The sequence below is a fragment of the Urocitellus parryii genome, chromosome 1, assembly GCF_045843805.1.
Source record: "Urocitellus parryii isolate mUroPar1 chromosome 1, mUroPar1.hap1, whole genome shotgun sequence".
NCBI lineage: Eukaryota > Metazoa > Chordata > Mammalia > Rodentia > Sciuridae > Urocitellus > Urocitellus parryii.
Window position 1 is genome coordinate 18,665,533 of NC_135531.1, and position 12,746 is coordinate 18,678,278.

Below are 12,746 nucleotides of genomic sequence, written 5' to 3' on the forward strand. Positions count from 1 at the left end.
CAATATCAATCCCCCAAAGGCTTCCCTTGTTTCTTGCTGGGCTAGGTTACAAGCTGTACCTAATAGTTAATGTAGGAGCTCATTCCAACAGGAGCCATGAGCAAACTGTTGAACTGTTATAACACACAGCAATAAACAAAGATCTGAGAATCCTGGGGACAAACAAGTTATTAGGTAACATAAGTTATTATTTCCCTTGGTTTATGGTAAAAAAATACAAATAGTAGTATGATTCCATCATTTATTTAATGAATGTTATTAGGCACCTACTAGGTCCCAGGTATTATGTTAAGTGCTGGACAAACAAGAGCAAATAAGAAAGACACAGTACCTGTGCTGCAGGGGTTATACTCGTTGAAGACTGACAAGCCCATGGGCAGATGGGTTCAGCACAGGTAAAGAATGTCTAGGTTCCTGTGGGTGCACCTGAGGGGTAGGAATGGCTCTTACCTAACCCTAGACATAAGGAATAGGCAGGATGGTCAGGTAAGAGAACTGGAGAAACTGGAAGGAGTCAGGACTTGGAGGGTATAGAAGTAAATAAGGAAAGGACAAGTCAGATCATGCAGAGCCTTAGAGGCCATGTTAGGGGTTTACACTTCACCCAAAAGGCAATGAGTTTTAAAAAGAAGAGAGGTGGGGTTGGGGAGGGGGAGAGGTATGTTTTAGGAAGGTTACTGGTCAGAGGGAGGAAGATGGATTGGGGGTCATGTCAGGGGTGGAGATGAGGAGACAGAGATCATAGAGGAGGTTGCTCATTTCTTTCTGGGAGGGTTCTAGGTCCACTCAGGTAGCCCAGGGAAATCTTGATTAAATTAATAGACTGAATTTCCTTTGATCCATAACCTTGAGACAACTTCATGGGTCCTTATTTAACTGGAAGGTCATCAAAGAAGCCACAGCGTTTTCAGGAAGTCTTGTGGCCCAACACAATACAGAATCAGGCGGGAATCGTTGCCACAAACCCAGGTGTTTTTATCCCTTGTGTTTGCTCTTACCCCAGAGTTAAAATAAGAGTAAGGTAAAAGGAACAAGTTTGCAGGAGCCACCAGGTTTCAGAGCTGCAGGATGTTCTGAAAAGATGGAATTCTCATTGTGTCCACTGCATGGAGACGGGCCTCTGGGACTAAGAATCCATTCCTTTTGGAAGCTGTTATGGATTGGATGTGGGGTATCCCCCTAAAGCTCATGTGTGAGACCACACAAGGAGGTTCAGAGGAGAAATGATTGGATTATAAGAGTCTTAACCCAATCAGGGAATTAATCCCCCTGATTGGGATTAGCTGAGTGGTAACTGAAGTGGTAGGGTGTGGCTGGAGGAGGCCGGAATTGGGGTGTGGCTTTGGGGTATAATATTTGTATCTGGCAAGTGGAGATCTCTCTCTCTCTCTCTCTCTCTCTCTTTGTGCTTCCCGATCATCATGTGAGCTGCTTCCCTCCACCATACTCTCCTCCATGGATGTCCTGCCTTACCTCAAGCCCTGGGGAATGGAACTGGCTCTCTGTGGATTGAGACCTATGAAACCATGAGCCCTTAAATATAACTTTGCCTCCTCTACAATTGTGTTGGTCGGGTCTGTAAGTCACAGTGGTGAAAAAGATGATTAAAACATCCACTCAGTGTCCTCCCAGTCACCCTCCTGTTGAGGCAGGGCTACAGCTGCCACACCTACAGGACCAGGAGAGAAGCCAACAGACCCACCAGAGGGAGGCCTGCTGAGTCAAGTGCTCCCTGCCTGGACCTGACTGTTGCATGGTGGCGGCCACACACCCTCACCACCCCTGGGGGTTTTGGGAGCCCTCGGGAACACTGCCTGCAGCTGGAGCAGAGGGCCTTGTGGGTGACGAAGGTCAGCCATTGGGCTTTCCATGCCTGGCTAAGAAGCTTCAGAGGAACTTTCCTCAAGTGCACACGCTGTAGGCATACCTCCCCGCGTGTTTACATTGCTCCAGGTGGGCACAGGCTCCAATCAGCCCTGTCCACCCACAGGCAGTTCAAAAAAGCCAAGAGGGAGAGTGGACTCTAGGGTATGGGTTTAATTCTCATTCACTCGTGTGGTGATAACATCAACCCTGAAGTGGGGTGCTTTTGATGTTACCATTGGGTTGTCTCTGGGATCCTAAAAGCAAATACCATGAGCTGAAGAACTCCTTATTTACAATCAGAGGTTCTAACCCTACTGTTTCCAAAACTTCCATCCTGAGCTTTCATTCCTGTTTCACAGATGACTGTCAGGACTTGATATAATCCTTCCTTCCTCCCTCCCTTTATTTAAAATTTATATGTTCAAGCCAATAGTCAGTCGGGTCTATACTGCTAGAATGTTCTGGATGGCACCAGAAGTGACTCCAATTCTCCTTTCAAAATTCTATTTCCTTCATCTGTCTTCCCTCCTCTTTTCCTAGGTGTGAGTGGTATCTACCTTTTCAAGCATACCGAGTTTGGGATTCTTCTCATCTCAAGGGGGTTCTTGGTTCAGGACCCCTAGTGCTGCAGTCTCTAAGGCTGGCTTCTGGACATACATATTTATCTTTGTCTTTTCTGCCAAATACCACTCTTCCCAACAAAGGTCTTTTTCCTTCTTTTTCTATCAAAACATTTGCTTGTCAGGATACCAAAATTTGTCAGTGCCTCCTTAAATCTCACTTTGCCCAGAATGGAGACTGTTGAGAAACCAACTGTTCTCTCTGTTTTTCAGGGGCTCTAATTTTTGTGTGTGAAGAATTCTAGTGATTTAAGCAAATTTCCCCCTTTTTTTTTTTTGCCTCTATCATGTTTTTTCTCCCTGACATGACCTAGAAATGAAATCATGGAGGAAAGTCACAAACTCCAGTAAATATTCTGCCCTTGAGTGCCTTAATAGTATGTTAATACGTAATAATAATCATCATAATTAATAATAAGTAAAGCTACATAGTGCTGCCCAGGTGCTGTTGTACTTTGTATTGATAATTCTTGCATTTCTCAGACCCACTCTATGAAGTCGTCACTATCATTGTCATTATGGTCACTGTGTGAATATAATAGTGAGATGAGACAAATAACCTAGGAGGTCAAGTAACCAACATGACCTTATGCCATCAGTAAGTAACAAAGTTAGATTTTGAATGCCAACATTATGGTTTGACAGTCTGTTTTTATAAGATTAATCTTTCCTGTACCACCGACTCTACCTCACAGACTGTGTTCTGATCTACTCCATTGATTCTGCCCGTAAGGACAGGGTAGTCATGGGGGTAAAGGGGAGAGAAGGCAATTTTTTAAGTGCTCATCTTATTAAGTGTTAATTCACGTGTCCATACAGCAAACCTATGAAGCCTGTACTATTATTATGCCCATTTACAGTTAAGGCATAAAAAAAAGTAATTGCCCAGAGGAGGGCTGGGATTTCCATCCAGGCACTGGAACCTGTGTGCTTAAACACTATACAGTGCTGCTTTTCCACCGTGCTCAGTAGAAAACAGTAACCTGGTTTTCACTCTCAGACGGGAGAAAGGGTTGTTCTTACCACTGCCATTCCCTCTACTGTCTTCTGCTTATCCACCTGTAAGATGCCATTCTTCGCTGTGCGAGATACACGAAGCTCGTGCCATTGGCCCAGGGTGAGGGCATCTTCACTCCTGTGGAAGGGACATGTATGTTAATTTCATTGGTCAACTTGGCTGAGCGAAGGGATACCCAGGAAACTGGTAAGATGTTATTTTGGGGTGAGTCTGTGAGGGCATTTGGGGAAGAGATTAGCCTTTGAGTTGGCAGACTGTGTAAAGAAGACAGCCCACCAATGTGGATGGGCATCATCCGTCTGCCGTGGGCCTGAAGAGAAGAAAAACATGGAAGAAAGGTGGATTTCCTCTCTAAGGGAGCTGGGACATCCATCCTCTCCTGCCCTCGGACATTGGCGCTCTCAGTTCTCAGGTCTTCAGACATGGACCTTTAGCCTCCTGGTTCTTGGACCTTCAGACTCAAACTGGGGCTTACACCAGGGTCTTCCCTGGTTCTCTGGACTGGAGGCTTGGGCAGAACGACACCACTGGTTTATAGATGGCAGACCATAAGACTTTTCACTTTCCGTCACCATGTAAGTCAATGCTTCTAGATAAAACTCTGTGTATCTCTATTTAACCTATAGGTTCTGTTTTGATGATGATCTTGACTAATATGGATGGAAATAAACCTGAGTGAGCATATTATGGATAATTTTCATCCATCTAGTTATGAAAAAACTAATACAAACCTTAGTAAACTCAATCCATTCAACAAAAGGAAAACAATGTCTACTTAGTAACAAAGCAGTACCGACTACCATTTATTGAATGCCTTCATGGGAGGAGAATTGCTTTTATAATTTTATTTCTTCCTTGAAAAAGACTGAAATGTGGGCACAGTAGATCTGGCTTCCTGGATGAAAGGTGACACGAAGGTAAAATATTATAGTAATTGTGCACAATCTTTGAAGAAGAGAAAAATTATATAGGTATGGTGCAAAAAAAAGATTCCTTGGTATATGGATGCCTGCCATATTTTTTTGAAATGCATATAAAGCAAGGATGGAATGGATGGATAGATATGATAAATCAAGTGTGGCAAAACATTAATTATAGGCTACAGGTGTTATATATAAGGATATTTACAACTCTTTAAACGTTTTTTAACTTTTCATAATGAAATTTGGGGGAGATGCTATGATTTGAATATGTCCCCCCAAGTCCATATGCTGGGAACTTATCCTCAATGTCTCAATGTTAATAGTGTTGAGAGGTGATTAGGTCAAGAGGGCTCTACTTTCATCAGTGGATTAAGACCAACATCACTGGAGTGAGTTAGTTACGGTGGGGGTGGGTTCCTAGTAAAAGGATAGATTCAGATCCCTTCCTCTTCCACCTTCTCTTATATGTGTACTCTCTTCCCCATCTACATTCTGCCATGGGATGACACAGTTAAAGTCCCCTGCCAGCATGCAGCCCCTTGACCTTGAATTTTCCAGCCTCCAGAACTGTGATAAATAAGTCTCTGTTCCTTATAAATTACCCTGTCTCAGGTATTTTGCTATAGCAGCACAAAGTGGACTAAGACAAGGGAAAATAGATTCTATGTTCTCTGATGTTATGAAAAGGATTACAATTACTTTAAAATTCAATTACTAAATTGGGGTGGAAGAGCTTGAAGCTTAAATGATATTTAGAGGTGTTTTATGCATTTCTTTTTTATAGTGAGGTGTGCAGAAAGAGTATTATTATTGCATTTGTATTTCTAGTTCCTGGCCCTCACTGAACCTCCCAATTATTTTTTGGTCCTGGATGATCTTTAGAAAACCACAAGGAATACTGATGGGCACAATTATTGAAGGGTCACCACCCCCTCATTTGATTCTTCAGCTCAGGCAAATGCTTTTGTGATTTGTCCTTAGCAATTAGAATTTAATCACCTTGGTTAAATCAATATGCAATAAAGAAACAAGAGGCTCCTTTAAAGTGGTCTACTTCCATAATAACTAACAGCACCCTTGTCATGTTCTTGTCCTGCCGAGGTCAGTGGCTGTCAATAAGCTTCCTCCCTCCACACAGTGTATTGATCAAGCCATCAAGAGCTCATTCCGATTGTCTCTATTTTTGAATCAAGTTCATAATGATTTTGACCATCTTGTCCTTTTCCTGCAGTCAAAATGGATTGGCCAATTCTACAACTTCCTGCAGTTCATCCCTTCACTGAATTTTCCTAATGGAGGGGGAAGTCTTCAAAATGGTTTTCAAGATAAATAGCTTCCAGAGAGGCATCTGAAATACCAGCTGTGATCACGGTTGTCAGGTCCCAGTGGGCAGAGGAGGGGACCAGGGTCAGGTAGCAGTTTGTTTCTTGGAGACTCTTGCCTCGTTTTCAATATCTAATACTCAAGTATTCTCTTTCCAATCACCTTTCCTGACCGGTGGGAAAATAACTTACATTTAAAAAACATTAGAATTACAATGTGTCAAAAACAGACACAGAGTTAGGAAAGAGAGAAATTCTGGACCACAGCTAGAGCTGCCCCCAGAGAGAGAGGCAGGAAGACAGGTTAGACTGTCTAGAGGAGGCTGATGAGTCCTGTCCTCCCCAAGCTCTTTCTCATCATTCCTTACCTAGAAGAAGCCATTTAAAGTGCAAGGTGATATCAAGGTGTCCTCCTTTCTAAATTTGACATATAGTTCTAAGTGAATTGCTCTGGCTGTTTTGCATAATCATATGTAAATGGAATCAATTAAATACCCACCAAAGCTGTGCTAAGATATAGGATGTTTTTGCTTAACCAGAGATACAAAAATGTTTTGTCCATTCCCCAAGGTGGGAGGTGTCACCGATGTGTGGGAATTCAGCTACAAGGACAAAAATCAACTGTCTTTTCAAATAATTATTGGAACTTAATGCAGAGAGCATTTCCCATCAGCTATGAAAAATGATGAGCAGTTAAGGGCAGTGCATGGTGGTAACATCTCACCCACACACTCTCTAAAAAGGACAGGTTAGAAATATGAATACAGCCAGCAATTTCCCTTAAAACAACAACAGAATAACTGATAACCTGTTGCGGGGTGCCATTAGGTACACCCTAGTGAGTTTCAAAAGAGAAGAATCAGACAAATGTAGGAACAAGAAGAATGTCTGCATTAGATCAGTGGCCCTCAGGCTTGAAGGTTAAAACTACCATGAAAGAAACACAATGAGCAGAGGAAGACAGAAACCAGTAGGAAAAACACCAACACCTGCAAAACACAGGCTCCAAGGGATTCAAAATGATACTGACCTCTTGTACAGGAACCATCGATCTGCTACGGAATTTAATAGTACAAATTAGATAACAGGAGGAAAGTGTTGCCTAGTCAGAACAATCTTGCAAATATCAGCCAACACTTTAGAGGCACCCATGTACTGCCATGCTGCTAAAAAGCGCCCATCACACACCCTTCTGGAACTTTCTGATCTTTGCTATGTTAATGATTTATTGTCAGGTTCCTTCATAGAGAGAACAGTAAGTAAGAGACTTGCTAAATATCTGATTACCACCAAAAAAAAAAAAAAATAGCTCAAGAGGAAAGTTAAAAATTAAAATGAAATCCTGAAGGACATTTTTATTGGTTAAATATTTGTGAATACATTTTTTACTAGTCAACATGTGTTGGTTGAGCCCTTCCACTTGGCATTCTGTGTCAGGCGCTGATTGGTTACAATTCACGGTGCTCCTGCAGAAGGCAGAGCATGACGGCAGGTGGAAACGGAGGCTGTTTACCTTCCATAGGGGAAAAGCCCATTTTTAACAGTTTGGAGCAGAGAATCGTTACTTGTTGGGTCGTTATTTGGGAAAGGAAACTTGCAGGCAGGAGGAAAGCCTGTCATCTTTAAAAAGCAGGAGAGGTTTCCAAAGAGAACAGTGTAGGGAAGACAGTGTAGGGAGGAGGACAGGCTGGTAGAAGGCAATTTGGTCTTTGGTGGGGGGAGGCTGCAGATGGTGTCAGATCTCACCTCAGAACACCAGTCCCAGAGCCGCAGTCAAAACGGAACTCCACGTGGCCGCCTGCCATCGTGATGGACAGGAAGTCCTTGCTGTTTGTGTCATAACTGTATAGGAGAACACCGTCCCCTGCGTCCGGCCGAAACATGATCTCAAACTCAGTGAAGGAGAGGTAATGCTGGGGCTCCAGGGGCCAGGGTGTGGCAGCGAAGGATCTCAGAGACTCTCTGAACTGAGGGATGGTCAAGGTGAAAGCTGAAGGAACAAGCACTGTGTTAGGAATCCCTGTGTGTTAGGAATCCCTGGGCTGTGTCAGTTTGCTCCTGGGCACAGACCTGTCCTGCACTTCCCTGCTGCCTACAGGTGGACAGGTAGGGTGACTAGATTCTGACCAGTGGAATGGGGTTGAAAATATCAAATGGCATCCCAGGTCTGGCCCCTAACACTTCCCTCCATCCTTCCTGCTGTCTCTTCTCACAGAGCCAAGAAGAGCCACTGGGTAGAAGGGACCTGGGTCCCTGAGTGACTGTGTGGAGCAGAACCAACAGCACCAGCACTGACCTGCAGTGACTTGTGACTGAACAAGAATAACTATTGAAGTATGAGATGGTGTGCAACAGCACTGGAACATTCTCTCACACATACCCTTTTAGTGGTATGGATTTGAGATTATGTTTTTTTTTTTTTTAAACTTTCCCCCAGTGTGATATCTTAGGTCCAAACCTGAATCACTCACAGAGGAATCTGACTTCCTTTAGTGATCTTAGCTCTAGTCTTGTTTTAATTTTGGAATTCTGGACATATTAAAGCATCCTCAAGCCTGTATGTTTTCCCAAGTCTTAGATTTTCAGTTATTATTTTCATGTGCCACTCTGCACCTGTGTTTGCATGCCTGTGTTACATGTATAGATATGTGTGTGTACAGAAATATATAGACACAGATTTATTACACACAATATTACAAGGTGGAATAACTCAGTGGAACCATAAAAAGAAGAAAAAATAAGAGCACTTTTGTCTCATCGTATCATTAATTTCTGTGCATGCCTTCCCAAACTTTTCTCCGAAACTGTCAGATGTTTAAAAAAAGCATAAGCTTTAAATACTTTTAATTCAGTGTGGTACAAACCACACAAATGCAGGCTTTCTAAAAGGTATGAGGAGCCCACCCAAGCTTAGCATCTCAAAGTGAATGTATCTTTGGTTGGTTTGGAACTCTGGCACTCTGATCTATTTTCATCCCTCCCAACAAAGCAATCTTGATCCCATAAAAATATATGGGGCTTTGCTAAAAGTGCACTGATGAAAGATCAGATCCACGCAAATTAACATGCAGATAGAAACTGCCATCAACTTGCTTCTTTCTCACCATCTTCACAGTGTCGACCTTTGAACCCAAGGGGACAGAGGCAAATGTAGGAGTCGGCTTTGATTGCTGTGCAGGTGCCACCATTGATGCACGAGGCCTCATCACATATTCCACTGCTGCATTCCCCTAAATGCAGAAGAGAAGGAAAAAGCCAATCCACCAGGCCAGCCATGCAACTCCCGTGCCACCACACAGACATTCATGGCCCTGAAAAATTATACCCTGCTCCCCACTCCTGTTGGTCTGCACCCCTGCTGCACGGCTGCACACTGGCTTGCAGCATAAGTGGAAACTTCTCTTCTTTTTTATATGATTTTGACATGTGCTTTCTAAAGAGCCTCAGGAACTTTTAAAGACATGAGGGACACAATAAATCAAATAATAAATCATTGGGCAATTTTAGGACCACCCATGGGAATGACTGAATTTTTCCTGCTTTCATCCATCTCTCTGTTGTTCCCGCAAGAGTGGATTTCAATCCCTCTGATGGCAACAGAGTGTTTATGTTAAAAGCATTCTAATTTGTGTGACCCCAATTAGCTTAAGTGCGGCTGCCTTGTTGGTTCAAAGTTGAGAAAAGCAGGATAAGCGCTGGAGGAGTACAGCAGCCATGCCTAAGCTTATTAACTTGTCTGGGCTGTGGACTTCTCTGTCTGGGACAGGGAGGGGAGGGGAGGGCTCCATGGTGCCGAGTGGAATCCCTGTTTCTGTTTCCAAAGTTACAGTTGTATGAAGGACAGCAAGGTGCCCTCCAGCAAAGACTGCTGAAGGGTCAGCTTCAGATGGGCCCATTCTCCCTACCGGACACCTCAGAGAGCTGCATAGAGGACTCCTTTGTTATTTTCAAGATTATGAGATGAAGGGAAAACAAATGGACACTTTCCGGCTGCTTTCCTTCTGCTTCTCTGGTCCTCCAATTCTTTCTTTAGACACAGGGACCACAACCCGGCCCAGTGGTATGGATTTGAGATGATGTTAAACCTGAACTACATAGGGCAGAGCAAAGCACCTGCTGCCGGGTTGAAGCAGAGGGGAACGTTTGTGACTGGGCCTGAGGAGTCCAGCTGTGGCGCTCGCCCTCCCCAGTCTCCAGCATGGCACCTGTGTGGGCTGGAAGCTGCCCCTCTGTGAGACAAGGGGCCCTCCGTGTCCTGATTGTGTCATCTCAGGAGGACAAGTGTCACGGTGCTTTCCTGATCAGCCGCCTGCTTTCATTGGTCCAGTTTTGTCTTTTTATAGACTCACTGGGAGCAGGGTGGTGCTCTTAGCATGTACCCAGGAGAGGAGACTGGCTTCAGAGGCTGCTAACAGGATTTAGTTAAAGTCCTTTAGAGGGAGCACCACCCGGGCTGGGCTGGGCTGGACTCTGTGAATTCTAGCTGTTGGACACTGGGAATTCTGGTAGAAGTGACTGTGGCCTCTCTTCAGCCACAAACCTGAGAACATGGCACCCAGCATTTGGTCTCCACAGAGACACCAGTGTTGGTCGTAAGGAGCCAAACTCTCACAGGTCCCTGTGCATCACCTATTTCTGTGGAGTGCAACTCTTTCTCAGAGGAGGCCTATTTCCAGAGGAAAAGTGGTGTCCTCAGATCCTTTCAGAGACACATGGAAGAAATTACTTGACATTATTGCATGTGAAAACCAGCCATCTCAGGGTATTTACTTGATGAAAGCAGAGTTTCAGCAAGATCATGCCGGCAATGGCATGTAAGGTCAAGGTGACTGATGAGGGGCAGGGGAGGGGGGAGGAAAGAAATCCCATGGGGAGGTAAGCAAGGATAGAACAGGGAGAGAGCAGAGGAATACCCCCAAAGAACCAATTCATTCTAGAAACTGAAAGAGGACGGAGACTTCGGCAGCATCTCAAGGTGTGTAGCTTGGAGACAAGAATAACCGTGCCAAGAGTGAGGAGATGGGGGCTATGAAGTGAGGAAGCAGAGGAGGAGTTTGCTTGGGCTCCATTTTAAGCACAAGAAGACTGTGGGAATGTCTGCTGTGGGAGTCCAGAGTCAAAGAAAGGAGACAGGTTCCCTGGGTTCCCAGTCCAGGGTCACTGTGGCACTTGTTAAAGTAGGAGAAGACACATCTGACTGAGTAAGTAGAATAAGCAGAGAGGCTAATGGTGCAGGGCGTCTGTGAACTTAGATGGGGAAAATATTACCTCCTCATTGTTCTGACCAGAATTGAGTGTCTCTCTCAACCATTATTTTAAATTCTTTTAACTCCCATTTTTTTTGGTGCTGGAGATTAAGTCGGGCTGTGCACATTCTCTACCACTGAGCTCCCTGCCCAGCCCTTCCTTGAACTCTTAACTCGGGGATGAACTCCAAGTTCATTGCCAGTTTAGTGATCTCCCAGGTATCGTCATATTGCATTTGTTGCAAATATCTCAAAATACGTCTGCTGGTGGCTACTTTGAAATCACGTAGTCATTTCACTCACTAGAGACCCTCTCTCTACCCAGTCCCTAAAAATCTCCCCGTTACACGCGATTATTGCACTATCACTTCTCTTTTGTAACACTTCCCCCAATTGTCATTTTACTTTGATTCGTGGGATTATTTGATTGACGAGGTCTCTCCTCATGGCAGCTGCATGGCAGCCCAGCTGGGGCCTGTCTGTCTCGTTCATCACTTCATCTCTAGCACTCCGCATTGAGACGAGCACTAAACATGTGCTCAAATAAGTATTTATTGAGTGAGAGAATGAGTAAGAGTTGATGAGCCGGAGTGAGACTCACGGCTGTCACCAATAGGCGCTGTGTTGCATCTTCCTCAAAGTTCATAGGTTGACACCCTCACTCCCAATGTGGCTGCACTTGGAAATAAGGCCTTTCAGGAGGTAATTAATATATTACATGAGATCTTGGGAGGGGGGCTCAGGTCCAATCTGACTGTTGTCCTTAGAAGAAGAGGAAACTTGGATGCAGAGACCCAGGGGCACACACACGGAGGAAGACCACGTGAGGCTCTTTGAGAGAGCAGTCAGCCAGCCGAAAGCTCAGCAAAGAGCCCCAGAGGAAGCAGAGCCTGCCTGCACCTTGACCTTGGACTTCCAGCTTCCAGAACAGGAGAAAATGAACTGCTGATATTAAGGCCATGCGATCTGTGACACTGTGTTACTGCAGCCTTGGGAACCAAGACAGAAAATGTGTGGCATGGTGGTCAAAAATGAGAATTTGACCTTCTTCCTGTAGAACAGAGGACATGGAAAATATCTTCTTATATGATTGTGTTGGCTTTTACCCTGGACAGGGAAAGTTGGGGGGAGAAGGCTGATGGGTTGGCTCTGCCCAGTGCGCCCACACTGCATTTCCAGCAGAGGTTAAGATGGCAGCAGGGTATGTCCCAGGGTTTGCTTCACCCTATTGATACCCTATGCTCAGAGTCAAGGTCAACATGTTCACAGAGCACCAGCATTTGCCGTCCTCCCCCCTGAGGTTCTGCAGCCCTTCTGGCTGCTCACCTTCCTGGCCCAAACCAGAAAGGTAACCCCACAAACCCTCCCAATCCACTGGGCAGTCACTTACCCACATCAGCCCCACTAAGGGCTTTCCCCAGCGGCCAAGGCCTCATATCCATTCTCTTCCCATTAACCGAAAGCGACTGCACACAGCCTTGAAAGCCTCGGTTTGTTCCCGTTGCTCTGACCAACCAGTAAGCGCTGGGAGCCCCACCAAGATAGAGAGGTGTCCGGAAAGTAATTTTACTGTACTGGCCCTTTAAGAAAAATAAGAAACGATCTCACCAAACAAACTCAAAAGCCCAAACACAGCAGAATTTGGTAAAGAAGGCTGTTAAGATGCAGGTTACAGTCCCAGGGTTCTCTTTCACAAGCATTTGTCTTTAAGACATGGCCCTATGGAGAAATGAAACCCACAGTTACCATGT

The 12,746-nt window shown here is 44.7% G+C and overlaps 1 protein-coding gene across 1 annotated transcript in view; it reads right to left on the reverse strand.

Moving 5' to 3' along the window:
- Egflam (EGF like, fibronectin type III and laminin G domains) overlaps positions 1-12,746 on the reverse strand; it is a 175,124-nt gene that overhangs the window by 26,017 nt on the left and 136,361 nt on the right. Inside the window, exons 13-16 of the mRNA XM_077795502.1 lie at positions 12,386-12,575; positions 8,854-8,979; positions 7,496-7,739; positions 3,510-3,621 (exon numbers count right to left, since the gene is read on the reverse strand). Of these exons, the coding sequence (XP_077651628.1) occupies positions 3,510-3,621; positions 7,496-7,739; positions 8,854-8,979; positions 12,386-12,575 (672 nt within the window). The remainder of the gene's footprint in view (positions 1-3,509; positions 3,622-7,495; positions 7,740-8,853; positions 8,980-12,385; positions 12,576-12,746) is intronic.